The sequence below is a fragment of the Tachypleus tridentatus genome, chromosome 2 (genome assembly GCF_004210375.1).
Source record: "Tachypleus tridentatus isolate NWPU-2018 chromosome 2, ASM421037v1, whole genome shotgun sequence".
NCBI classification, from domain to species: Eukaryota; Metazoa; Arthropoda; class Merostomata; order Xiphosura; family Limulidae; genus Tachypleus; species Tachypleus tridentatus.
This window is the reverse complement of record NC_134826.1, coordinates 69146156-69173517: the sequence shown is the minus strand read 5'-3', so window position 1 is coordinate 69173517 and position 27362 is coordinate 69146156. Positions and strand designations below refer to the sequence as shown.

The 27362-nt window shown below is 32.5% G+C and overlaps 1 protein-coding gene and 1 pseudogene across 11 annotated transcripts; one reads left to right on the top strand and one right to left on the bottom strand.

Moving 5' to 3' along the window:
- Nucleotides 1-822: 822 nt before the first annotated feature.
- LOC143244140 (rhomboid-related protein 2-like) lies at nt 823-14620 on the top strand. Of its 5 annotated transcripts, none has more exons than XM_076488285.1 (9): nt 823-1042; nt 3128-3240; nt 3672-3695; nt 4795-4965; nt 5906-6076; nt 6528-6670; nt 6809-6921; nt 10060-10160; nt 11046-14620. In XM_076488285.1, exons 1-9 carry the CDS (start codon nt 958-960, stop codon nt 11358-11360), a joined length of 1236 nt encoding a protein of 411 aa, XP_076344400.1. In that variant the 5' UTR covers nt 823-957; the 3' UTR covers nt 11361-14620. The 5 variants fall into 5 exon arrangements, with proteins under 5 accessions (XP_076344400.1, XP_076344403.1, XP_076344401.1 ...); XM_076488288.1 differs by having other exon boundaries at nt 871-1017; XM_076488286.1 differs by having other exon boundaries at nt 1030-1167.
- LOC143244141 (general transcription factor II-I repeat domain-containing protein 2B pseudogene) lies at nt 6053-26556 on the bottom strand (annotated as a pseudogene). 6 transcript variants are annotated; one of them, XR_013024919.1, is made up of 6 exons: nt 26508-26556; nt 24895-25048; nt 24444-24588; nt 22821-22932; nt 21628-21970; nt 6053-6067 (listed from the first exon to the last, which is right to left on the bottom strand). The product of XR_013024919.1 is annotated as a general transcription factor II-I repeat domain-containing protein 2B pseudogene, transcript variant X6 (transcript). The 6 variants fall into 6 exon arrangements; XR_013024917.1 differs by lacking the exon at nt 6053-6067 and adding an exon at nt 15731-17285; XR_013024918.1 differs by lacking the exon at nt 6053-6067 and adding an exon at nt 15731-17187.
- Between the last annotated feature and the right edge of the window lie 806 nt (nt 26557-27362).

The window sequence follows — 27362 nt, the reverse complement described above, 5'->3', positions numbered from 1 at the left end:
TAGAAGGCCTGGCATGGCCAAGTGCGTAAGGCGTGCGACTCGTAATCCGCGGGTTCGCGCCCGCGTCGCGCTAAACATGCTCGCCCTCCCCGCCGTGGGGGTGTATAATGTGACGGTCAATCCCATTATTCGTTGGTAAAAGAGTAGCCCGGGAGTTGGCGGTGGGTGGTGATGACTAGCTGCCTTCCCTCTAGTCATACCCTGCTAAATTAGGGACGGCTAGCACAGAGAGCCCTCGAGTGGATTTGTGCGAAATTCCCAAACAAACAGGTTTGTAGAAAAGATTAAAGCTTGTACCTTTTGTATCAGGGACAAATAATTTAAATTATAAATTTATATTTCCCAAAGAAAAACGATTTGGCTGTGGGTGATGATTAGTAATTAGGGAAAGCTAGAATAGTTAGTCCTCGTACAGCTTTGCGTGAAATTCAAGAAACAAGCAAATCATTTAGCGATTTTGCTCTTCTGAGGATCTCTGCTCAGTCGTAAATTGTGTAGCAGGTTATGTCGAAAATCAAAGGAGAGTAATCCACATAATCTTTTTTTTATGAATTTACGTTTTGTTGAAGAAAATAAATTAACAAAAAGCAACTTACGACAAGCTTATTATGCAAGAGCTAAACTGATAAATTTAAAAAAACAACAAAAAACATGGATATCCAGAGGGTGATAATTTTTTTTTCATAAAGAAAATTCCTATAAATCGTAATATTCAAAACTAAAGTAACACGATTTTATGCAACCTTGCAAGATTATGAGATAGTCCCTTGTATTCATTATCCACTAGTAAAATTTTCACGAAATTACTTTGTTATAAAATCTGGTAAACATTCTAATTATGTTTAGTGTTTGGCTGAGTATGTACTAAGTATAGGTTTACAGATTTCGTATTTTGCTTTTTGTCGCGATATCGCTACCAGCATCTAGTGGCGCTTTCTATGCAATCACGCATGCTAAATGAAATCTGGTTATGAAGCTACAAATTCAACGGACCGATGTAATACGTCCACAGGAGTGGTGAGTCAACGGTGCGAATATACTGGTAATATTATGCTTTTGTTTTTCTTTACAAATAGTATTGCTTGCTCAAAATTCACAAAGACTAAACCTTAGCAGAAAAGTAGGTGAACCAGTTTTGGGGTTTTATTTTTTTATTTTCAGGCACCCGTAAGTACTTTTTTAGACTTCCTAATTTAAATTTTTATTACATAATAAATAAAGAGATCGAAAAAATCGCACGAAGTGTGTGCGTTTTGAACTTAAAACATACAAGAGCCTTAATATTTTAAGGTGTTTCGTCCTCATACTCTTACGTATTAAAAACTAAAATACACGACTTTAGTTGCGCCTCAAGTTTAATATTTTATATTCTATTACACGTAACATATAAATTTATGCTTGTCTTTAATTTATTAAATATCCTTCGCCTTTTAAGTTTTTGTTTAACAATTAAACTAATGAATAGTTATGTTTCAACAACTCTTTTTGTTTTATTATACTATTTAACTTACCAGTGTCTTCATACGTTGTTCGGTCGTAGAACTAGTGATAGGTAAAATTATTGTTATATGGTATACATAAGTAGGTATTTAAATTTTAATAGTTATTTAACACCTATTGTTACTATTTTATGTCGCAAAGTGTTACTCTAGATGAAGCTTCTCATTAACTGAGGGGGGAATCAAATTGAATATTTATAAAATAATGGCTCAAACAATTTAACCATATTAACTAAGACAAACGATGTGGTATATTATTTTTTTACTATGTATTAAATATACTCTTGTTTAAGACAAAAAAAAAGAGAGATCAAATTTAAAACAGTTTTCATTCAGGAATAAAAGACAATTATTGTACTACTAGTGAAAGCTGTGATAGCCAAGTGTTGGAAGAAATAAAAAAAAAATATATTTGGAGAGTAAAGGGCTTTTGTTTTTCTTAATTTTATTGTCAAGATAAGAAAGTTTGGATAAGGGAACATTTTCTACAAAAATATTTCCCAACTTTTATCATTAATATTTCCAAACAGAAATCTTAAAGTATCTTATTTTTGTTAATTATCTCTTGCAATTTTCTGGAAGAGGTGTATTAACATATCTGTTTCCAAAACAATTTCCACTTTTTTCATGTTTTGTCATAAATGTTGGACTTGATAATAACTGACATCTAGTGTTGAACTTTGTCAAAACTGTTTGTAAAAAAAAAGAAAAAGATGGACAATCTTGTGATTGTTTTCATCAGTATGACAAAAATCCTGATAAAGATTACAAAACTTTTGATTTAAAAAATCTCTCTCAGAACTTCCTGTGTTCTGTGTGTAATATTAACTCTACTGTTGGATCTTAATGTAAACATGTAGAAAGTGCTAAAGTGTGCTGACAGTTTCATTATTTTATGTGTTTCTCTTTGTTAAGTATATGTTCATGTTGTTATTTATTGGAGGCTTTGCCATTTGATTATGAGATGAGGCCCATACCAGCACTGACAGCCATCTACAGCCTGTGGGGGAGAGATGGACTATAATGCTTGTTCAAAGGAACTCTTGTATCATCTCACAAAGACTAGTCCACTGCTGTTGTTTATTTAATGTGACATAGCATGTTATATGAAATAAATCACTATATGAAAACCTAGTAGCAGCAAAAAATCAGTTGTATTTTGCATACTGTCAGTTTAGAATTTTTAGTTTTTTTTATTAGAATATATGATATAAGGAGTTAATTATGTACTCATTTGTAAACTGATTTCTCTGCTAAAAAGAGCTTGGCTTGAGAATTCTCTTTACCTAGGTTTCTTCCTTGTTTTTGATGTTTTCAGATAACTTAGTGTATAAAGTGGTGAGTGCTTTGATGTTTTTTATTGTGGTTTTACTTGATTGTCTCTATGAGTTGGGAGAATTTGTCATATAAAGGTTGATAAGAAAATCTGGTAGACCAAATTTCATCTGTAATTGGTTGATTCCTGCAATGCTTTTACAAGAGAACAGTTTCTACAAGAAATGTTTCCTTTCCTTATCATGATCTGCTCTGTTGTAAACTTCATTATTCCATACAAACTACTTCTGTCTTGTAAAAAAACTGTATCTTTTGTGTGTAGAGAAATCATTTACATTCAACTCTTCTTGTAGGAGAAGCCTTCCTTTTAAATATCAGCAAAATGCATGTGAATACTGACAAAAGTTGGCAAACTCAACCTTCGAGAAGTACAAACAAAGATCACCACAATGTAGAGATGGACAGAGTAAGTTTCTGGTAATTATTAGAGTAATCACAGGTTTTGATGTTAGTATCTCATATTATTAATGTATTATATAATTTAGTTCTCAATGTTGCAAAGTATTCATAAAAATCACATTATTACACTTCTGTCAAGGAAAGAACATAATTGGATGTAATTGTAGAGCTTTTTTAAAATACAATTAAGTGCTTAAACCATTTATATATCAATAATTACTTTAGTTTTTGTTGGACTTCTTTTCTTGGGCTAGAACAGACTGTTTGACCACTACTCTTTATAATATGCTTTCTTTTTGACATAGTCAGTGAGATAATGTTTCACCTGTACTGTTTATAATGTGCTTTCTTTTTGATACCGTGAATGAGATAATGTTTGATCACTACTGTTTATTATATGATTTCTTCTGATATAGTGAATTTTTCCTTTTTCTACAGGTCTGGCGATCTATCTTTGAAAAGGTAAGACTTTTTTACAGTTTTACCTTTGATACATTTCAATGAAAGGATTACATGATACTGAATAAACATATCAACACCCATTTATATGGCTCTTCTCTAAAGTAACTACAAGATTTAATTGTAAGTAAAAAGACATACAGCACCACCATAAGGTTTGTAGTTAAATGAGGGTTGGCTGAACCATTGTGTTGCATGTTGATTCTATGATATACATTACTGGTAACATATTACCACTACATTGTTTATAAACTGTGCACTCAGAAGATGAAAAATGTCATTGAAAGTCTCTCTGTTATCCTTGTCAGTATAGAATTTCTTTTAGGAATTCTGTAAAACATTTAAAATAATGTTTAAGATGCCATAGGACTAACTAATATATTATTTCTGTATTCTGTCAGTCTTACTATCTATGCTTTTGTTTTTGAGACAGTAAAAACTACATTCAAACATACCCACATTTTTCATCAGGGGGTAATTATACTTTTGTTCTGATTTCTTGTATCTAGCACAAGTATTTCTGAGTAACTGTTATATTCGTATTACACACAAACAATAAATAGAAGTTTATGTATCTCTCATTTTTATATATAATTTAACTTGTGTGGTAAATAATTGACTGGTATGTGGTAAAATTTGAACATTAGACAAATAGTGTGAACCAGTGCTGTGTTTTTTAGTTTAATTGTATTACTTAAATTTCCTTCAGTACTTTAAGTTGTTTTATGTACATATTAGTTTATTACTCTGTGAACTGTCATTGAGGTTTCTATTTTGAGTGTTCTTTCATAGCTTTCATTATCAATGTCCCCATGCCCTTTTTTACAATTTCTGGAGGTTTATATAAAAATTAATTTTTACCATCATTCATTTTCAGTAAACTTTAAGTCTCTCAGCTGGCTTACAATTGTGTTTACCATCAGATTGAGGGAATTACTATTGAATTATTTAAAACAAAAAACTCATGCTATTCAACCAGTCTCATAAAAGTGATTAATACTGTATTTATATCGAAAACTAGACTGTACAAGTCTTATTGTATTGCACGCTTAATGAAAACCCATATTATATAGCTTTTTTCTGACTGTAAGGTATTTATTAGTACGATTCAGATAATGATGGGTGGATACCACTGGATGAACTGAAGGTACTTCTTCAGTCAGATGCATCCGAGATCGGCGATGATTTTCCCGAAGGGGTCCTTGATGAGATACTAGAAAGAGCTGATTGGGATAATAATCGAATGCTGAGCTACAAGGAGTTTCTCCAAATGGTAGGAAATTAAATTAAATACGAAAGCTTACTCGATCAGTAAGCTAGAATTATGAAGAATAAATGAAAAACATATTTCTTCATGTGAACGAATATATTCTTGTGGAATTTAAAAAGAATGTAAATGTATGAAAAGAGATTTAGTTTTCAAAAGATACATAGTAGAGCTAGATAATGAATGTTAAGTACACTGTAATATTGTAATCATCATAATAAGTTTAAAATTGATATTTCTTAAACAGTAGTGGTGGTTAATACAAGATGAAATTAACATATTTCATATAGTTTTATTGTTTTATTTGAGGAAACATCCACACATACAAGTCCTGGAGTTATCCATCACAAATATATATAATATCTAACACAAATACAAAAAATACTGAAAAATTATACAGAAAATAAGATTTATATTGTTATTTTTCACAGATCTGGGTGATTGAGTGCAGTAATTGTACCTGATAAGTTAGTCAGTGTGTTTAATAAGGTGAATTAAGGGTATTTGATATATTTTTAAATGAGTTATTTAAGAAGATAATTAACATGTGGATGGGAATTTTCTTTCACTGTGTGTGTATAATTTGTGACTAATGATGTGATCACATTAAACTTGGCTAACAGTGTATGTAATATCTTTCTTTTATGATTTCAGTTATAGCTGTTTTAATAAATGTGTTTTACTTTTAACAAAAGCCTTACTGCTGGTTATGGAATATTCCAGTGGTAACTTACAAACAGTCAGTCACTGGATTTATTAATATTTGTTTTGTTAATCAAATATGTTATAGAACTGGGAAGTTTTGTAAATATGTTATTAGAATAAGTATATGATGTGTTTTAGAATATATGGTTCTCAAATAATTTGTTTGTTTAAAATGTTTTTTCATCATTTTCTCAAAGACTGAGGTTTACATTAATTAATCAACACACACATATAATTACAGGTTCATACAATGGAATTGGGTTCAGCTAGACCAAAGTTCCAGAGACTTGTTAAAATTCTGGCAATGACTGTAGTACCAAAATCGGAACGAGCCACCACGGTGAGAAAATACTTGCAGCAGTATAGCTGTATGCCTCCTCCACTGTTCATGATAATAGCCAGTCTGGGAGAGGTAAGAAAAATAAAACTCAAACCATGAGACTCCTATTATACAGCATGTTTGTTTATATTTTCACATACATACATATATATATAGTCAACTTGTGTTTGTTTGTATATTTACGTACATATACTTCATGTTTATTTTTATCAACATGCATATAGGATATATGTGTGCCTCACTTTTATGTAGAATATATACATATAAACTTTATTTGCAGAAAGTGTAGTAACCAGCTGTGGTAATTACAGTTGTACATGCCTGTAAAGTTGTTGTTTCAAAGCCCAACTTTTAGTAAAGTTTATTTATGGAAAGCATTTCATGAACACTGATTATATCAAACATAATATCACAAGCATGAAATACTGTGATTATATCAAACATACTATCACAAGTGTTTATTTGTGTCTGAACAAAGTGAGGGTTATTCTTATCCTAATTAATAATTGTCTTCTTTTCATAGCTGGGTGTCTTTATTTATTACTGTGTAAAACTGAAAGAGCTGAGTGCTTCTCTTCCCGTTCCCATTGACAGTTCCCTCATCTACAACCCTTATCGTCGCAAAGAGGCCTGGAGGTTCATCACATACATGCTTGTTCATGCTGGGTGTGTATAAACATAGGTTTCACAAATTAAAAAATATTCTCATATTAAATATGTATGAAGTTTTTGTAGTAATAATTTTGTAACATGCCAGTGAAGAAAATTAAAACATGTTAAGAGACGATTATTTGTTATTTCTAGGGCTGTTCACATCTTCTTCAACATAATGATTCAGTTGTTGCTGGGAGTTCCTCTGGAGATGGTACATAAGTGGTGGAGAGTGGGTCTTCTGTATTTTGCTGGTGGACTGGCGGGTGTGTGATCTAACTTAATACCTTAAACATTTTACTGGTGAACTAGTGGGTACATACTCTAATGTACCAATTTACGTATTTCATTGACGTACCAGCAGATGGATATTATTGATATAGCTCTTTGTAGAATATAAAATTAATTACTTATGTGGATAATTGTATCCTAAGTTTTTCATTGATTAGGAATTACTTTAAAAGAATTGTGCAACTAATGCACTGTTAAATACATTATATTAAAATTGTTTCGTAAGATAAAAATCAATAAGTCATGACAATCGCAGTCAAAGTAGAATGGCATATATTAGAGCTACATCTTGACGTTGGCATTTTGTGGGAAGTATTTTTGCCACCAGTTGTTTTCAGTTTTGTATATAACAGCCTTTTCTGATGCAAAATATTCATATATTTGGATCACAATGATGTGTTTGGATCTGGAATTTAGAATATCTAACATGAGGCTGTTCCTTATACTCTAAGTCATTGAGAAACAGAGGAATATGGATCAATTTAGGGTTACAGAACTATCAAGAAAGAAATCTGCAAGAATTTGCACTCCAGAATGGTAAAAAAAGTGTGGTGTCTTGTAACAGGTGAAAATCCATGAATGTAAAGGTTAGTGGCAAAAATTTTCCACATGCTCCAGGCAAACGTATACAACACAATCAAGAAAGACCTCCAGTTGGAAATGAAGGATATAGGCTTACCAAAGTATGTTTTTCCAATTTACCTCCTATTCAACTTCAAACAACAGCAGAATTGAATGAATATTCATTTTTTTACTAAGGAATTTTGTGTAATCAGACAAGTTAAAGTGTCATTCTTGTGTAAATTATGTGAGCATACATTGGGGAGTGGTGTGCATTGGACATAACAGTTTTATAACATGGCCTTTTGCAATGGCAAATACTGTACAGAACTATTTTTAAGGTGCACAGTTACTAGTTACAGCATGATCACACATTGCAGCATGAACTATAACTTTACAGGGAGGCTCTAAAATCATTTTAATATAATGTACCCAACCCATGTATTATAGTTTCAACATGCAGAATTAAACATAAGGATTATTAAAGATAAGAAAAAAAAATATTTTCCTACTCAGCATTATGATATTAATATTTTAGAACAATGTCAATTAATTTTATGCATATGAAAAGGTCTACTTTTTAGCTTTGAAAACAATGCCTTGTATTTCCATAAACTTTCAAACTACTTTATATGGTGGTAACAGTTCCTACTCATCTGTTAAAAATAGTGAATATAATTACAATGGATTTTCTATTTAAATACTTTTATAATTAATTAATGACAACTAAAAGTAGTTGCTAATATTAATAAATATTGGGTAAGATTCCTTAAGAATAGGTTGCAGGAAAAATGACAAAACAAAGTTAGTTTCTAAAGTTAAAAATTAACCTCTATAAAAAATAACAAAATGTATGACCACTTTGTAACTGTATTATCTACCTTTCATTTATTGGCCTAGCATGGCCAGATGGATAAGGCACATGACTCATAATCCAAGGGTTGTGGGTTCAAATCCCCATCGCACCAAACATGCTCACCCTTTCAACCATGGGGGCATTATAATGTGATGGTCAATCCAACTATTCAATGGTAAAAAGAGTAGCCCAAGAGTTGGTGGTGATGACTAGCTGCCTCCCCTCTAGTCTTACACTGTTAAATTAGGGACGGATAGTGCATCGAAACAAACTAAACAAAATACTCATTTATTAAGACAAATCTGCAAACTTCAGTAATGCCATCTGTCTTCACTTGTTTTTTTCCCCTAACACTTAACAAGAATTTCTGTACTGATTAGCCAAGAGAATTTTAATACTATCAATATTAGACCCAGCATGGCCAGATGGTTAGGGTTCTCAACTCAATTTCATATGACTCCTGGAAGGCTATGATAATATCCATTGATATTGATTTCACTTAACATTTTAAAGTTATGGATTTACTATATATTTCTATTTATTAATTTATTGTATTGTCTACTCTTTTTGATGATTTTATACTTTTCTCTTGGATATCAAGTTTCATATATTTATAAAAAAAATAATTTTCATTTAAATGAAAAGTTGAGAGTAGGTAATTACTTGCAACAATAATTTTTTGATGACTTGTGAGTTGTTTTGTTAAATGTTAATGAATTGAATGTTTTATTAATATTACCAAGAGTAACCTAGATCAGTTTCTTAACCTTTCTAGTATCAGCGATCAACTTTCTTTTGGTTTTCTGGTGGTGCTGTCATGACGAATGTGCATGGTGGCACCATTTTCAACAGCATCAACTGGGATGATGGATACTGTCTTACTAAATTGTTTTTTTAAATCTCATGGGTCATTAGCCTTTTTCATTCTATTTGAATCTAACACGTTTTCTGGAATATTATTTGGTTTTAATTTCATTTATTTTTACCTTGTACAATATTTAAATTTTCTATTTACAACTTGTGCAGATAGCCTCATTGCTTTGAGCCATAAAGCATCAATCAATCGATGAATTATCTGGTTGCAAACTAAACTTAAGAAATACTGATGCATGTGTGTGTAATTTACATAGAATGAAAAATCCTTCCAGTTTACGACTGTATCGGTTTTGTTTCATCACTGAATATTGTTATCTGCTTGATGAGAAACGCTGGTATGGGTGAGTGTTTCCCATCTGGATTGCAGATGATTACAGTAAAAACATTGTGGAAAATAAAATTCAAAATTTGCACATGGGTTAGGAATTGTAAGTGTTGTCTTCTCCTTAACTGTAAAATAAGAAAACCTTGTGACTATCATTTAAAAGTGGTGTGGTAGTTAGTGTGCTAGGTTTACAATCTGCAATTCATAGGATCAAAACCCTTCAATAAATATGTAAAGAATGTTCCAGTATTTAGTGGTGTTGAGTAGTTGCCTTTTCCCTAGTCTATTACTCAAAAATTAGAGACAGCAAGTGCAAATAGTCTTCAAGTAACTTTACACAAAATTAAAGGAGTAAACAACAATTTATTTAAAAACTTTTTGTAGAAGCTAAATTAGGAAAGGACACTGTAGGCCCACGTACAAGTAATGGTCTGTAACTTGTAATGAAGTGGTAAATGACTGATTGTTTCACATGACATATTACTTTATGTTTAGGATCTCTGGCTTCGTCACTGTCTGATCCTGATACATATCTGGCTGGAGCTTCTGGTGGCGTGTATGCCCTCATAGCTGCACATCTGGCTAATGTTATCATAGTATGTTGTAGTTTAAAATCCATACTCTAGTGTCTTGTTTACTAGTGATAGTGTAATGTCTCTTTGTAAACTAAATATAGATAACTGAAGAGTATTTTGTAGTAGTAAACTAAAGTGATTGAAGAACAGAGTGAAAGACACAAACTGAAACTAATTATTTACCTTTTACATAATAAAGGTCTGCATTTAGGAACCTCAGAATGTTATTACTATACATGTAATGCTTTTCAATCAATTTAAGGTAACTGTTACAGTTTAAAATGTTATTACAGTTCTTGTAATGTTTTTCAAGCCAGTTTGAGGTAATCATTGCAGTTTAATGTCATTACAATTATTGTAACATTTTTAGCCAGTTTGAGGTAATCATTACAGTTTAATGTTATCACAATTATTGTAATGTTTTTAGACAGTTTGGGGTAACCATTACAGTTTAGAATGCCATTACAATTTTTGTGATACTGATTTGATCAAAGGTAAAATGTAAAGTATTTAAAAAAAACTTTAATATTAACAAAAATCAGTTGGTTCACTAAATAATAAAGATCAATGTTGTCCACTTAAATTCATTTAGTTAACTAAATGATGAGTCTGAAGGATACATAAACAGTATCGCTCGCTAGGTAATGTTTGATAGCTATTCACCTTCTGGCTGCATCATATTTAGTTATTTGCATAATTTTAAAACAAATTGCAGCATAAGTTACAAATGAACTACATCACTAATATCATCCACCGTTTTATACGCTGGTAACCAAAAGACCTTCAAAAACCCATACAACCTCTTGTTGTATTGGACCAATTAACACTAATCTTAAAAACATCTTTATTGAGATGATTCATATTGATGTTTATCCCAGATAAAAACATATATATCTTATTTTCTAGAATTTTAAGGAAATGGAATTTGCCTGGCTTCGACTGGTGACTTTGTTTGTTTTTAGTGGCAGTGATATCGGGATTGCCCTCTACTACCGTTACTATGGCAAGGAGGAAAGTCGCACAAGCTATGCTTCACACTTTGGGGGTGCGTTAGCAGGACTCCTTCTGGGGGTAATAACTCTAAAAAATCTGAAAATATACAGTTGGGAGAAGAAACTTGGTTGGGTAATGTTCTCCATTTATGTGGGTCTTTTAGTTTTTGCCATTCTTTGGAACGTGTTTTATTATAATTATTTTCCTATGCAGGATTCTACAAAATGATTTTGTATTTTGTTCCCGAATTGTTTGCGCTTGCTTTTAACTTGCAATGTGGTGTGTTACGAGTACCATTTACCACACTTTTGTTTCGGTACAGAAATATTGCCCTGTGAACATAACAGTTAAGTTTGGTTTTAAAACAGTGTGAAATTTGCTAATAGTGTAATGATAGATTCACTGTTTTTATTTGTGTACTCAAATGATAACTGTTATTTAAAATATGAAAAATTTATTAAGGCGGCTTAGTATCAACATCCATTTTGCTCAAGATTTTTTAATATAATAAATTTAAATTATTAAACATATTGGTAGTAAAAAAATTCGCCACAGGTATGGAAAAAAGACACGTGTTTTTATTTTATTTATTTTTTGAAGCACTCTTACACCTGTGTCTTTAAATTATCACCTGTCATCTCTGTACCTAACTTTGTTGAAAGTTGCAACAGATTGATGCAATTAAAAACTATTAAGGTAATTGTAAAACTGTCTAATGTTAAACTATTTTCTTTAAATGTCTAGCTCTGTTGTCATTTCTTGTATAACAAGTGGTCTAATTTAAATTTATAAACTGTCCAAGAAAATGTGTACTTTTAAATCAACATGCAATATTTAACTTTGTTGCCAGGGTATTACAATACAATGAAAGTGAAACTGAAGACATGGCACAAATACGATGATAAGGTCTTTAAAGTCCAATAGATAAAAACTATTTACTCCTGTAACCTCACATTGTTAAGATATTAATTTACATTATTTTTAGATTCATGGTTGGGTTGTTTTTATCTTGCAGTGACTTGTGCCTCACCCTATCTACGTCAGAACTTGGGTATATTAATTTATGATCTGTGAGTTATCATCTTATAAAATTCATCCACTTACACAAAGTACAAAATTTTAATATTAAAACATTGTTCTGCTACTCAAGTATATTTTTCACATGTATGAAATATGACTATTTTTATCAACATAAAAACTTGAATCTAAAGCAATTCATGTTTTGTACTGTGTTATGCCTAACTTTTGGCCAAAACTACAAGTTTTGGAAGCAGAATGTAAAACCTAACTGCATTCAGAGTTTTCTACTTTTGTATAAAAGAACTTTATAATTTGAATTCTGATACTAGAAAGCTTGTGAAACTTTTTTTTTTGTTTCATCAGAAAAATGTAAATGTTGGAGGAAGCAGACTACTGCATATGTTAACCTGTAATTGCAAGTGAGTTTATGTGGATGTTGCATCTGGTAACCATAAAAACTGTAGTTGTAAGTCAGGCTAGATGGACGTCATATACACACACTCACAGAAAAACTGTTGGGACCTAATAAACAGATTTTGTTTATTCTTTAATGGATTGTTTTAAATTGGTGAAACGTGGTTGAATGTAGGAAGAGTATTTGTTATAGAAACACAAGTGTAAAGGAAGATGTTTTAAATCTTTTGTCATCAGGTAAAACATTATCGTTTAGACATTTCTACAATTGGTGATTTCTACGTTTCATAGATTTTATTTAAATTAGTGCACTTTCAAGTTAAAGTAATGCCACATGTGAATGTTTGTGTAGTTTATTGTATATCATATTTCTAGTCCAGATAAAAGATTACATTACATAAATTTTAGTTTTGTAATGATGTAGAGACTTCATTGCTCAGCAAGATTACAGAGCTGATAGCATAGTAACTGTCATTACTTCCTGTTTCTACTAGAGTAATAATAACTGCAATAGGGCTGAGATTTTATCAACTATTGGTATGTTTAGAAAAATAGTAAAGTGTTATGAAGGTAAATAGTGTATGTATTGTTTTGTCTTTAAACTTAACTGTAAATCTTAAAAATAAAACCACACATGAAATCTGAAGCATTTCCTTTTAAAGTTATTGTACATAAAAACATTTTAGTATTATAGTATAAGATTTAATCATTCATCTTCATACATTAGATTCAGTGATGTAATAATATGCCTCAAAAAATAAAAATACAATGTATACTTGCAATTTAGTGGAAAGATATAAACTATTACCACTCTATATTACTTTTGTGAATGTTCAGCTGTTTGTAAGTTAGACCAATCCAATATTTAGATAAATTCTTATTTTAAATACCAGAGTGAATATATAAGCTACTTTTGTTTTTTCAGAATACATAAGGACATCTGTATCAGTATGTTATTAATCTTTCATAAAATGTAACAGCTAGATCTTTCATTTGTTAAAAATGGGTGGAGTAAGTACCACATCTAATAAATACAGGGACTGTCATCAGTGTTTTTTTTACCACTGCTCTATTCTAAATATTTTAGGAAGTAATTTTACAGTTGGACATAACTATTACTTTAAATTTTTACTTCACAGAATTTATAATCTACTAAAAAATGAAATTGCATACATTATGTTTAAGTTTTTCAAATTTAAATATATTTCATTTTGACTTGGTTAGTAGTAACTTTGCTCATGACTGAAGGCTTATAAGGATGAGACTCAGGTTTTAATACTGTCTGTGTTGTGGAACATGAAATATAGAAACTTTACAAATATTTGTTTAAAATGTCAGAGGTAAAAATATTTTAAGATTTTCTAACTTGTCTGCTTTTCTCAAAGAATAACTACTTTTTAGTTTTCTTCCCATAAACACAGTTCAATAATTTATTAGCAGATGTAAGAGTTACAGACAATCTTCAATAAGGATGAAGGTTGACTAATCTTGGTTAATAGTGATCGGATTGTATTGGAAAACATGATAATCAGGCATCGGATTCCACAAGACTAATGAGCACTGATTTTGTGTAGTAAAATAGTGCTTCATTTGCTTTGAAGTCAGAATGTTTACCAGTTGGACTAGGTAGAAATGTACCTTTTTTTGTGTAATAATCCTTGTATATGAATTAAAGTTACATGAATTGTATACAATTTTTTTGTCAGCCCTTAACACTGGTTTTACTTAAAAGTATTTTAATGAACATTGTGATGTGGCCATTTAAAATTTACAAATTACAATAATTGATGTCCTTTTTGGAGGTGTAGTTATTTTTATTAGTTTGTACAACCAATTCTAGTACATTGAAATTATCCACTATAGATTTGATCTTGCATTATTCAAATTTCTATCATCTGGCACTGATTAGTTAGTGACCAGTATTAATATTTATAGCAAAGGTTAGATATGTTATGTCATTACAGTTCTAGTTACTTTGTTGTGTTGAAGTGAAAGTGCCTTCTTTGGAATATTTTAGATGTGTTCTGAATTTACCAAATAAATTTATAATTTTATCTGTCAGTGTATTCATCAGAACTACAAGTTTATCCAGAGTTAATGAAGACTTATTAATAAGAATGTATTGATTCTTATTGTCTCTGGTTAAAATGGAGATAACTGGGATAGGAAATCAAGATTCAGAGGGATATCTAATTACTTCTGCCATCCCAACTATTTATCAAGTATCTTCTACACAAGTTACGTCTGAAGCAATTTCCAATTTAATCAAAACATCTAGCTTATAATAAATAGGGCTTCTACACACAAACATTTAGAGCTTTGTTTGACTACTCAGATCCCTTGTAAAACAGGTAATTTATCACAAAATTCAAGATGTATTTATGTCAAAGCTACTAAGGTTATGTACACCCAGAAGCTGGGGAGTCTGTCTACAGTATCTTCCCATCTGCAACAGTTTTTACTGTTACTTATATAATGCACTCATGGATGATTGTGTGGAACATGAATTTGGTGATATGGCATAATTTGAACTTAATTCATCAGCTCCAACATTTGTGGCTCTTCTACAGGACCAACAGTTCAAAACTTTTTTCCACGTGCATATTAGACCTTAAACTTAGCAGCTGAACAAGTTACACTCAAGTAACCTTATGAAGAACATGCTTGAATGTTGATGACTATTTTATGTAATAACCTGGACCTTACATTGTTACTAATTATTTTAAACTTCGCTCTTGCTACACAGCACACAACCCAAATATTGTAGTTGCAAAACTACATAAAGGGTAGGGTTAAGATGTAATGTCAGAAGCACAATTTGTTGAGTCAACAGTAAAAGCTTTTGTCTCTCCTAAATTGAATCTCTTTAAAATTAATATTTTAGAAGTTTAACTAGTAAAACTAAGTTTTTACAAGTGTTAAAGTGCACTGACAAATAAAAACCCACCCAGATTTAAGTTTCCTATGCTGAAGATTACTAAGATAACCAGCTGTAAAACATGGCTCAAAATTAATTGACCAGGGTTCTGACACTACCTACATTTCAGATACTTTTTTCACCCAATAAGGCTGTGTACATTATAAATTATCAACACTTTCCAGCATTTAACACAAAACTTAAACTAATGAAACAAATGCAATACCAAAATATACAAAAAACATTTCCCATACAATAGTTCCTAATAATCTTTATATGCATACACACAAGATAACAATCTTCCAAAACACATTTAAAGGACAAGTTTGTTAATACTTGTGTTAATAATATACACAAATGCTGGTTATCATAAGATGTCAAAGTGGACCCACTAAATTTGAATCATTTGTTTTCATAAACATCATTTATGCTAACTTAGTGTTTGAGTTTATCATACAAATCCACACAGAAGTATGCACTGGGCAAACATCTTTAAGCACATTTACTATGTCTAATCTAGACCACAAGGGAGGTAAACCCTCTACAATACTGAATATTTCTCATATATCAGCAACAGTACATATAACTTCATTCACTCAGCTCTAAAAACTACAGTGCAGTTCTTGGTATGAGTTTCCTTCTATAGTAATTGTTTATATTAGATAGGACTATGGATATTTTTAAGACTCCAAGTCTTGTGTTAAGATAAACCAGGGGTGTGCAACATTTTTCATCAGTGGGCCATATAACCAACTTCATCAATCAAGCAGGGCCACTTAAAAAACAAGCTTATTCGTGTACATGCACAATAAATTAAAAAAAATTCTCAAAATGCAAGCAATAATATTTTATTTTTGCATGAGTGATCATTTTAGTGCAACACTTGAAATTTAGAGTCCTTGCAGAGCTTGTCAATATCAGCTTTGACAGAAGTGGTTGCCACTCTTAACTGACTGGTCAAATGTTCATCAGTCAGCTGACTTCTACATTTGGTTTTGATGAGCTTCATTTTGGAGAAAAATTGCTCACAGCAGTAGGTGCTACCAAAAAGGGAGGCAATTCTTTGTGCATGACGGGACAAATTGGGAAACTTTTCACGTACACAGAGTTTGTAAAAGTCTAGCAAACTGTTTTCAGAGAATTTCCTTTTAGTGTCCATGTCAGCCTGCAGTTCAATGAGTTCCATTTGGCAATCATCAGGACTGTCTTCCACTGCAAAATCAAAAGGTTGAGCGAACAATTTCAATCTAATTTCAGTTTGTCTGAAATCTGGAAATCTGTTTGCAAACTCATCACGCAGCTTTTGTACACTGGTTCCATATTTGGTGCAATCCAAATTAGGAAATTCCAGTTTCCTGGTTGCAAGACATGTAAAATGGGTCAATATGGCTCTTCTCAACTGAACCTGGAAAAGTTCCAATTTCTTCTCAAAAGCACAAATATGCTCAAACAACTTATTCACAAGTTGACTTTTCCCTTGTAGTTTTAAGTTTAAATCAGACAGATGCTGTGTAATGTCTGTGAGGAATGCTAAGTCATTCAGCCAGTTCTCATTGCTCAAGAAGTCCACATTCTGACGTTTGCTCTCCATGAAGAACTTAATCTCCTCTCGCAGATTCCAGAATCTCTTCAAAGTAGCAGCTCTACTAAGCCAACGTACAGCAGAGAAGTACAAAACATCTGAATACTCACTGTCCAGCTCATCTAAAAAAGTTTTAAATTGTCGATGATTTAATCCTCGTGTTCGAATATAATTTACGCATTGGACGACATTTTTCTCAACTGCTGACATTTTACTAGCCCTGAAATCAAAACAAAAATTATTCTCACGAAAATAGGAAAGTAGAAAAAAACATAGAATTTATTTACACATGGAACCTCTTATGGACAGAAACACATGTTTCTAAATTGGCATCCCGATCACAGCCTTCCGGTACTTAAATTAATTGAGAATAGCAAAATAGTGTGACCTCGCCTATTCGCGGGTTATGCGCGAACTGCGTTTTTGTAGGTCACAGAGACTGAAAGGGCTTTTCGAGGAGATTTCTGTTGTATTTACTCAATCAAGCCGTTTTTATCAATTGTCGTCTTCACCAAACAAGATTGGACTGCTATTGGCTGACTGCCTCAGCTTCCCCAACAACGCAAACGGCAAAGCACAGCCCGGTAACGCACGGTACAATTTAGTGAAATACATAACAGTATGCAATATTGCTACATTATTACTGCATCAATGAGTATAAGTATCATTAGTGTTTGGGAAGCATTTCATATAGTATATAATCGCATACATACGTTTTAAAACTGCATCCAATATTCGCGGGAGGGTAAAGAACGTAACCCCCGCGAATAACGAGGTCACACTGTACATAGAATCAGATGCATCTGAAAGCAAAAATTTTAATAAATTCAGTAAAGTCACAACAATATGCTAAATAATAATCAATTTACCTTCAATCTCTAGTAGTAACTGTAAAAGGTAATAAAATTTTCACCAATAATGAATGACGGACAGCAGAGGTTAGGGAAAATTGTCGCCAGCGGGCGAAGGCGAGGTTCAGGACATGACGTTGAGTCGTAGACAATAGTGCTAGTGCACGTCACCTATTCATGCCCTAAGGAGGCCGACCAATCGAATTCGGCCTGCTCCTCTCTGGCAAAGATAATTTTAGAAGTTTGTCGAGTCGAAGCCTGGGAATCCCGTAGGATCGATGCTTTTAAAAATATTCCATTTGCGTTGGATTACAGATCAGGCCACATGGTTAGATTACAACTAGGGCCACACTAAATGGCTTGGCGGGCCGGGTTGTGGCCCGCCTGTTGCACACCCCTGAGATAAACCAATGATAACACAAACACTTGTTCACTGAACTACAGTTTCATTTTTGTAACAAAGGAAATTCAGTAACAAACTAGTGTATACATTGAAACCCCTCTAAAGCAGCCACCTTTGGGTTTGTGACAAACTGGCCTGATTAGAGAGGTTCCAGTGTATATAATTAGGGATTATGTAAACAAAAAGGGGGGCTGTGATTAAACCACTTAGAAGGGTTCCACTAATATTTTACCAGTGAGTACTATTAAAGAAAAGAAGAGTTGTGACCAATGTAAAATGAAAGGAAAACAAAACTTTGTAGATTTTTATTTTTTAATCAGATAATTTTCTAAAGGGAGAAGTGAGGCATCACTGGATATTTTAAATATATCTTGTTAAATATATGACTAATGACCAAACTATGTAGTAGACATGCATAAAAAGACTTAGACAAATAAAAGAAAAACCCAACTCTATTATTTCAGATAATCAAATACGATGGATGTATCTAAGAAGCAGATTAGGCATTTTGCACTATGAATAGGCCAACAAATCACTTTCTCACTGGTATAAAATGACCTGAAACCGGTGCCAGAAACCAGGAATAGAGATCATCCACATCACAGATCATCTTGGTCAGAGAGAAGTCAAAAAGAATTTGAGGAACAAATATAGAAGACATTTCACATCCAAGCTCTTTACAAGTTACTAATGCCATTATTCCATGGTAAAAGTACCATCTATTACAAACACTAATAAAGACAAAATGTATATACAGGGTGTCCCAAAAACATGTATACACACTTTGCTTGATTAGACTGCACAACAGTTTTTAATTAAACACTCAGGTATTTTTTTTTTATATATAATTTTTTGGCTGCTGATCATGAAAATCACATCCAAATTTGCCCATCACATACAGTTTCAAAATCTCCAGTTTTGTTTTTTCTCATTTGGGTCCAAAAAATTTCGTTTTTGTAAGAGACCTGTGAACAATGTTTTGCGTAGTCTGGGCATGGCAGAGCCAGCTTGACACTGTCTCAGCAGGCTATAAAAGTGGCTTGCATACACAGATTTTGCTCATTGGATTAATATAGACCTTAGTGTACGTATTGTAAATTTTTTTTATTTTGGCATAATGCCTTTAAACAATTTCTATGCAATGTCATTAGGGGTGCTTTAATTTAGTGTTTTTTTGTTGCTTTTTTTTTTTTTTTTATTGTTCTGGTAATGTATTTATTTTTCATTTATTCCTACACAGTATCAGTGACAAAGGTAAGTTGGTGTATATGGTTCCAGTATGTTTGTAGTACTAGAAATACATATTATAGTATACCTTTTTTGGGTTGTGGTACTTATTCCAGCTCTTATGGGTGTGCTGTTGATAATACGTGGGGAGTAGTCATTGCTGTAATATTTCTAAAGTCGAATGCCTTACTCCCCTTAGCTACCGAAGGCACTGACCATAGTTAACGATAGGTTCGAGCTGCTTGGATCCAAACACGCCCTCCATCCGCTCTCTTTGGTCGAGCCTTGATTTTACAACAGGGCTCATTAGACCCTCATTAATCCATGAAATTTCAGATTATCACTGCCCTCCAATAAAGTGCTGGTGCTTTATGGCAAAAGAATATATTCTTTTATCATAGATAGTATAATTACTGAGGAACATAGCACACGAAGTGCAGCAAAGTAAAATTTTTGCATAAATGGTTGATGGCACTCAAGATGTCACAGGTGCCGAACAGGAAGCAACATGTGTACGATACATAGACGAGAACCTTGACGTCCACGAGACATTTGTTTCTAGTGTTTACAATATAACTGGTGAAACAATATCCTCGACTATACTTGATGTACTGACTAGACTCAATTTATTACCGTCAGGATTTAGAGCACAAACTTATGATGGAGCCACTAACATGAGTGGTGCGTACAGTGGATGCCAGGCAAAAATAAGAGAAGCGACCGTCAGTTTTGTTTTTTTTCACTGCAGAGCACACAAAGCTAATTTAATAATGCAATGTGCAGCTCAAGCTTGTGAATGTGTTCAAGATTCTATCCAGTAGGTAGATGAACTTCATGTCTTGCTTCAGAAGTCAGGCATATACAAGACAATCTTTGAAAATATTGTATCGTCAGACAGCCACAATGGTCCAGTTAAATACCTCTGCCAACTGTGTCCAACACGCTGGTTGTGCTGCTTATATGCAATTACATGTGCTAATGATAACTAGTGACATTTTTTATTCTTTGTCAGAATTACCAAATGATAAATCAGATGTAGCAGTGAAAGCATGAGGTCTGCTGGACAGATTGACAGTTTTAGGATTGTTGATGGCTCAGCATTCATTAGCTCCATTAGAGGAACTAAACTGTGCATGCCAAGCAAAATCAGCAACAGTATCTGGCATGATAGCAGTTATTGAGAACAGAGGAAGATTACAAGATATTTGAAGTTGAAAAAAGGTAACTTCTCTAGATCTGTTGCCTACTGAACTACCGTGCATTCACAGAGACCCCAGAAGGAGAACAGGTGATGGCTCAGCACACCATTCTGCAGCTAGAAATTATTATAGAAGCTAATATTTTTAATTTATGGACAGTCATAGAACATCTGACAACTAGATTCAATGCAGACAACAATAACTTAAGACAATATATGGCACTTTAGAACATGATCACATCTTGCAAGATTAACAACTTGGTTATAAACGTCTATCCAGATATCTCTGCACAACGGCTCGAGTTTCAGTTGCCCATGTTCAAAGGAACGACAAAAGCAGTATCTCTCAAAGGTGCAAAGGATGCTTACTGTAAAATGCATGAAATAAGCCAGCAAATGTTTAGTGAAGTGTTTTTTTTTTTCATGAAAAGTTTGCTTGTATGTCCTGTATCCAGCTGCAAATGTGAATGCAGCTTTACCGTATTAAGACAGTTAAAGACGTGGATAAGGTCAACTATGTCTCAGTGCCACCTCAACCATGTGGCAGTGTTTTTGTTGTTTTTTTTACACTGAAAGATGAGGTTGACAAGATAAACAAGTCATCACAAAAGTCTACATTTTGGGAACATAACTAGAGGACTAAATGAATCCTACTTCAGTGAAAAGTAGGAATAATTATGTGCTACATTGTAATTATGTGTAACTTAAGAGTTCGAAAAGACATTTTAATTATTTCTATCAAACATGAATTTTTCAGTAGATATAAACTTATCAAGGGTAATTACTAATATGAATTTTTCAGTAGATATAAACTTATCAAGGGTAATTACTAATTTTATTAATATTTGAAAACATAATTCATGCAATTAAAGTTAATAGCAACCTTGTCAAGTATAATGCCCCTGTACAGGTTGGGTCAGCAGGGGTTCCTGGCCTCCCCTGCTAGCGTTGTAGCAGCTGGGGGTTCTGAGGATGTTCCAGCTCCCTGCCCCGAGGCCATGCAGACGCCTTGCAGCCCAGTTCTGTTTCCGGACTTTGGTCCAGATGTTCCTATTGTGCAGTGGCAGTAGTCGGATGTTGGCAGCTGCAAAGTGGGGTTGGATAGCCTGAAGAAGCCACTCGCAGGGTAGAAGTATCCAACAAAATCTGGTGCTTCTCGGGGACCTGTTCTACTACATCACAGATTGAGATATTGCTGCTGTCTGTGTTCCTCAATCACAGCAAAGCTGATATGTGAAAGTGATTTACATTAGTCTCAAATCTCAAAAACTACTCTTTCATTGAAGGAAGGACAGTACGAGTTTTCATATTTTGAAAAATTACAGTATTGAATCAAGAATATGAAACTATTCAAGGAGAGGAAACAATAAAATTAATGACAATGGAATTACCATGTATTAGTATGTAAAACTGACCATCCAGGCTATATGAAACTACAAATTCAGATTTTTTTGCTAAATACAAGTTTTATATTTACGTCTATAGAGATTATGTTAGAGAAACTATTTTAAAATATTTGTAGCAGGTATGATGTCCAATTCACACAGAGTGAATCAGAGCATAAGACCCAGCTTATATGATGTACGAGGCTATAAACAGCACCCCAACATTTTAAAAAAGATGGAAGGGCGACTCTTGCCTCAAAAAGGATGAAATACTGGAGATCTGAAAAACCATAGTCACCAAGACATGCCTCTTAAGAAAATTTTTTTTATAATGTAATTATACAAATCTGAGTTTAATTCTGGTGGGGAACAGCATTACGTCTTAAGTAATTCAACTATATAGAAAGGTTGCAAGAAACAAGAGACTGAAAACATTTGTCCTCCAAACAAGCAACTTTAAATTTAAAAAGACTGGTTTTAAAACCAGTCCTTTATCAGACAGCACAAGTTAATTCTTCCATTAGTAAGAAAACAACTGCTTCAAACTGATTGAAGTCAACATGTCTTAACGCATTTGGTCAAAGGGTTTTTAATTCAGATATGCACTAATATAGTTCAAAATTGTCACAATTTATATACATACACACACACACACACACACACAGAGGATTCCTGAAGAAGAAAAACTCACCCAAAAGATGTCTGAAACCATTTTCTCAAATAGTCCAACTATTCTCTATATAGATTTTCCTGCTACCTTGCTATACAGTCTTGTGTTTTGCCATACAGTAGAGGTTCATATCCTGTTGACAGAATTACAAAATTTAAAGAGCAGTAAAAAGCTACAAAATGTGCCAAGTGATTTTGTACAAGATATTACTTAAGATGTTACATATAACATTATGTATAGGTCACTTGTTTACTATTTCTAACATTTCTTAGAACATAAAATCCTTTAATTTTGAATTAGAACAAATCTCCAATACATCTTTTCATATTATAAAGCATTAAAAACATTTTAAAAAAGCTAATACCTCACTTGAAACAATCCTGTAGATTAGAGCTATTCAAAAATCAAGGAAATTTCATTAGCAGTATTAGGAATGTAGGCAGCTTTCTACAGTTGATGACAATTCTAGTCTAGGTTTTATCTAGTAATAAAACTGGATATTTCATTGCTATATATGAAAATTGTACCACAATCCAGTTATGTAGTACTAAGTTTTTATAAACTTAGTACAATTATAGTTAGTGTTTCCTACAGAAAAAAGTAAGTAATTTGTTCTAATCAATCATTACAATTTCACATGTATAAACATTAAGAGATCTAATTCACTGATCATTAATGAACATACCTATAGGAAACAGCACATTTGAAACCAAAACAGGAGTTCAGAACAAAATTACAATAAACCACACATCTTATATGAAAATAAATGTCAAAGGAAAGGTTTTAGGCTCTACAATCCAATTTAAACTTTTAGATCAACAGTAGGAAGATGAAGGATTTTAAACAATCTCAATACTGTAGCAGGTTTGATGTCCAATTCACACAGAGTGAATCAGGATATAATCAGACCTAGCTTGTTTGATATACGAGGCTATAAACAGCACCCTAACATTTTAAGAATTGGAAGGGCGACTCTTGCCTCAAAAGATATACAGACAAGAACTCAAACCAGGAAACACTTGAAAATATTTCTAATGGGAACAGTTCACTTCACATGGAAATTTCTCACATTCAAGAAGTATTATGGCTAATAATTCAATTTAATATTTTCATAGTTCTAAGTTTTGAAAGAAAATTACTCCATTTTACCTGGAACAAAAGGTAATCACCAAGAGACTGGGTATAAAGGTTAGATAATCTGCCTGTTAGAGAATGAAATTAATATATTCCACCTTATTTCATTTACTGTCTAGATACTTTGTTTTTAACCCTTTATCAAACATTACCTTACTTTTATACAAAGTAAAATAGGTTTCAATTTTATTCCTATTAGAAACAATGATGAGCTTGTGTGAATTTTTCAGGTCTCATGATTAAGTTTCTATGGTGCTTTTTGTAACATCCTAACAATTAAACAATGTTCAATTTGCTAAAACAAAGGTTTATAGTAACAACTGAACTAATCACAAAATGAGTATCACTAAAAAAACCACAAACCCAGATCAGCATTGTTGCCAAGAGATATTCCAACATGTATGACATCAACAAATTACAGTACATACAAACTTTTAAACCAAAACAAATCACTTCCATAACTTCACTGCAATGTTCTTGTAAGAAGCTAATTTGAAAGAAAACACTTACAAGGTTAGAAACAAGTTTCTCTTCTTGAAGATTTCCTCTTCTGTCTCCATCATCTCATCTTCCAAGCTACATCATGTTACATATCAATCTTGTATTCTTTGTGTTAGTGAAGTCCTTTCCACAGGAGGTTCATATCCTGCCAGAACTGCAATAGGAAATTTGAAGTGCAATCAAACACTCAAATCTAAAAGATTTATTACAGTATCTGTAACTTCCGACAGAATTCACAAGCGTCAAACACAGCTCGAAAGTTTGAAAGAGTATTTAATTTCTCCTCCAAGAGGCCAGAATAGAAATATTCTCTAGCCTGGCGAAGTAAGAGGAACATTACATTAAGGAGCAATACTGGTTATAACAGTAGTTTAAACTTCAACCATCTTACTATTACCTAGTTTAACAGAATAAGTGTAGAATTAAGTGAAAACAAAGTCAGAAAGCAATGTTTACTTACTGTTGACTGAAATCAGTCAAAATATTTCAAGCACTTTCCACTCCTTGACTCTTCATGACAAAAGCTTGACAGATTTTATTGTAACTATTTTCATAGGTTTCAACTTGCCATGTTGACCACTTAAGACTTCTTGACTTCCCATATTGCTAATAATCTGTTTTTGAACAAAAGATGAGTTGATCAAAAATATCTAGCTGTTAGTTCCTCATTTGAAAATCAAACAGGAAATTTTTAATGTTAAATAAGTTGTATCTCCCGACAGGATTCTCAAGATAACATCTTGAGAGTTTTAAAAGGAGAAATCTATTTCTCCTCCAATTGGCCAGAAAAGATTCATATTCTAATCAGGCAAAGCAAGGAGGATCAATTTCAGGGTTTATTTCTACATACATTCTTATTAATACTAAAGTAACAAGTTCATTAAATGTTGAAACCCTCTTAAAACATTTCAATTATTTCTTTGTTAGATGTAGTTGTATCTGAAAGTTGATTTTAAAAATAAACATCATTTCCGCTTAGTTAGATTTAAACTTGTAACAACTGATTTTACCAGTCGCTGATCCACCAGTCGTCAGCGAGAAAATTCTAGCTAACTAACTAAACGATTTATTTCGTCCAATGAACTATATATTGAAATTTAAAATTTTACTATCAAACTATATATAATCGATTATCGTACACGGTAGGCCTAATATACTGAGTACATTAAACCAATTAAGTCACAAAATACATCACACTAACCTTACTTCCAATTCTATTTGCTGATGTAGTTTTTTTTCAGTAGAGTATACCTTTAGATCAGCTCCATTGAGCCAGTTTGTGATACCACTAATTAATTATAGTCATTTGGGATTCAGACTATCGTGTTGAATAAAATACACCCTTTTGATAGTTTCGTCTTTGTAGATGGTTCAATATTAATATACCCAAGTTATTAAAATAGCTTCTATAAAAAGACAAATAACACAACCTTCATAATGTTCCATTTTTCCAGTCTGTAGAAATGTGCGTCTAACAACAGATAAATCATAATATATAATAAACTTTACAGCTTTCATATTACACACGCACATACAGTTTACGTTTTACGAAATAGTCTTACGATTATCTTAAAAATAAATGAAAAAACGTTTTAGACTTCCTCACCGTCAGTGAAATATGAGGACTTGATTGGTTACTTTGCAGCTACACAGACTTTTTAATTTTACAGAAAGCACTGCTTATATAAGCATCCGCCTTTCAGTACAAGTTATTCACGTACGTGTGCATAAATTAGTTGTTTTAAGAACCCATAGTTAAAATAACTGCAAGACAAAAAAAAACATTTGTATAGTGTTTATGACAACAACAGCGTCAGTAACCTCCTTTGGTTGCAAAATGTTCTATTAATACATCCTACGTTTAAAAATTCCAGACTGAATCCAACTTTGTCTGCAGTTAGTACCTAGTACAACTAAATAAAGTTATCTTTCAAAGTAAAACACATAACCATCCTACAACAATCGTTATAAATCCTACTATAATATAAAATAATTATTAACATGATAAAATCCCCAAACTTAACACATCCCTCTATCTAACAAACAAAGCCATAAACAATACCACAAACTTACCTCATTTCATCCACCGGTTTACCATAGAAAGAGAAAATTTCTTTCGTACTCAAAGCTTTTATACTACATTTTACCAGTAGACGGCGGTAGTATATAAATATATGATAAAAATCTATAAAACATGTAGTATAGGTGTTATATAAAATTTATTTTAATTATTATATTTAAATTTCCAATTCAAATTAACGAAGCAAAATTTTGCCATTAGATTAGAAATATTTCAACATTAAATATGACCAAAAATTCAGAAATATTCTGAGAAAATGTTTTGCGTCAACCAATTCTTATTTACTTTATGAAACAGTAGTATGATCATATCGCAATAGAGACTAAACCGATGAGAAATAATTTACGATCATACGTAAAAACTAACTAATAAAAGGTACTATTAGTTCAAACGTATGACAATCTGATTTCAATAGCATTATATATAAATCATTAGTAGCTTTATGCTTAAATATAAACAAAAACAAAAAACTAGAATAACCTTTTTCAAACGAATATTTTCAAACATACACTCTACATAAATTATAATGAGGAAATTCTAAGTTAAATTTATAGTATAAATGTGATGTAAATTTATTATTATAAGAGGCGTTGCTACGCATTGACACGCTGTTCCGAAGGCTCGGCATGGCCAGGTGATTAGAGCACTCGGTTCGTAATCTCTGGGTCACGGGTTCGAATCTTGCCCTTTCAGCCGTGTGGACGTTATAGTGTGAAGATCAATTCCTCTATTCGTTAGTAAAGAGAAGCTTAAGAGCTGGCGGTGGGTGGTGACGACTAGCTACCTTCTCTCTAGTCTTGCACTGCTAAATTAAGTACGCCTAGTGCAAATAGTTCTCGTGTAGCTTT

What these genes read in the sequence shown, in the direction of transcription:
- LOC143244140 (XM_076488285.1), top strand. Translation starts at nt 958, where the DNA reads ATGAAATCTGGTTATGAAGCTACAAATTCAACGGACCGATGTAATACG. An exon ending in TAATAGCCAGTCTGGGAGAG is followed by an intron (nt 6,077 to 6,527) that starts GTAAGAAAAATA and finishes TTCTTTTCATAG; the next exon opens with CTGGGTGTCTTTATTTATTA. An exon ending in TACATGCTTGTTCATGCTGG is followed by an intron (nt 6,671 to 6,808) that starts GTGTGTATAAAC and finishes TGTTATTTCTAG; the next exon opens with GGCTGTTCACATCTTCTTCA.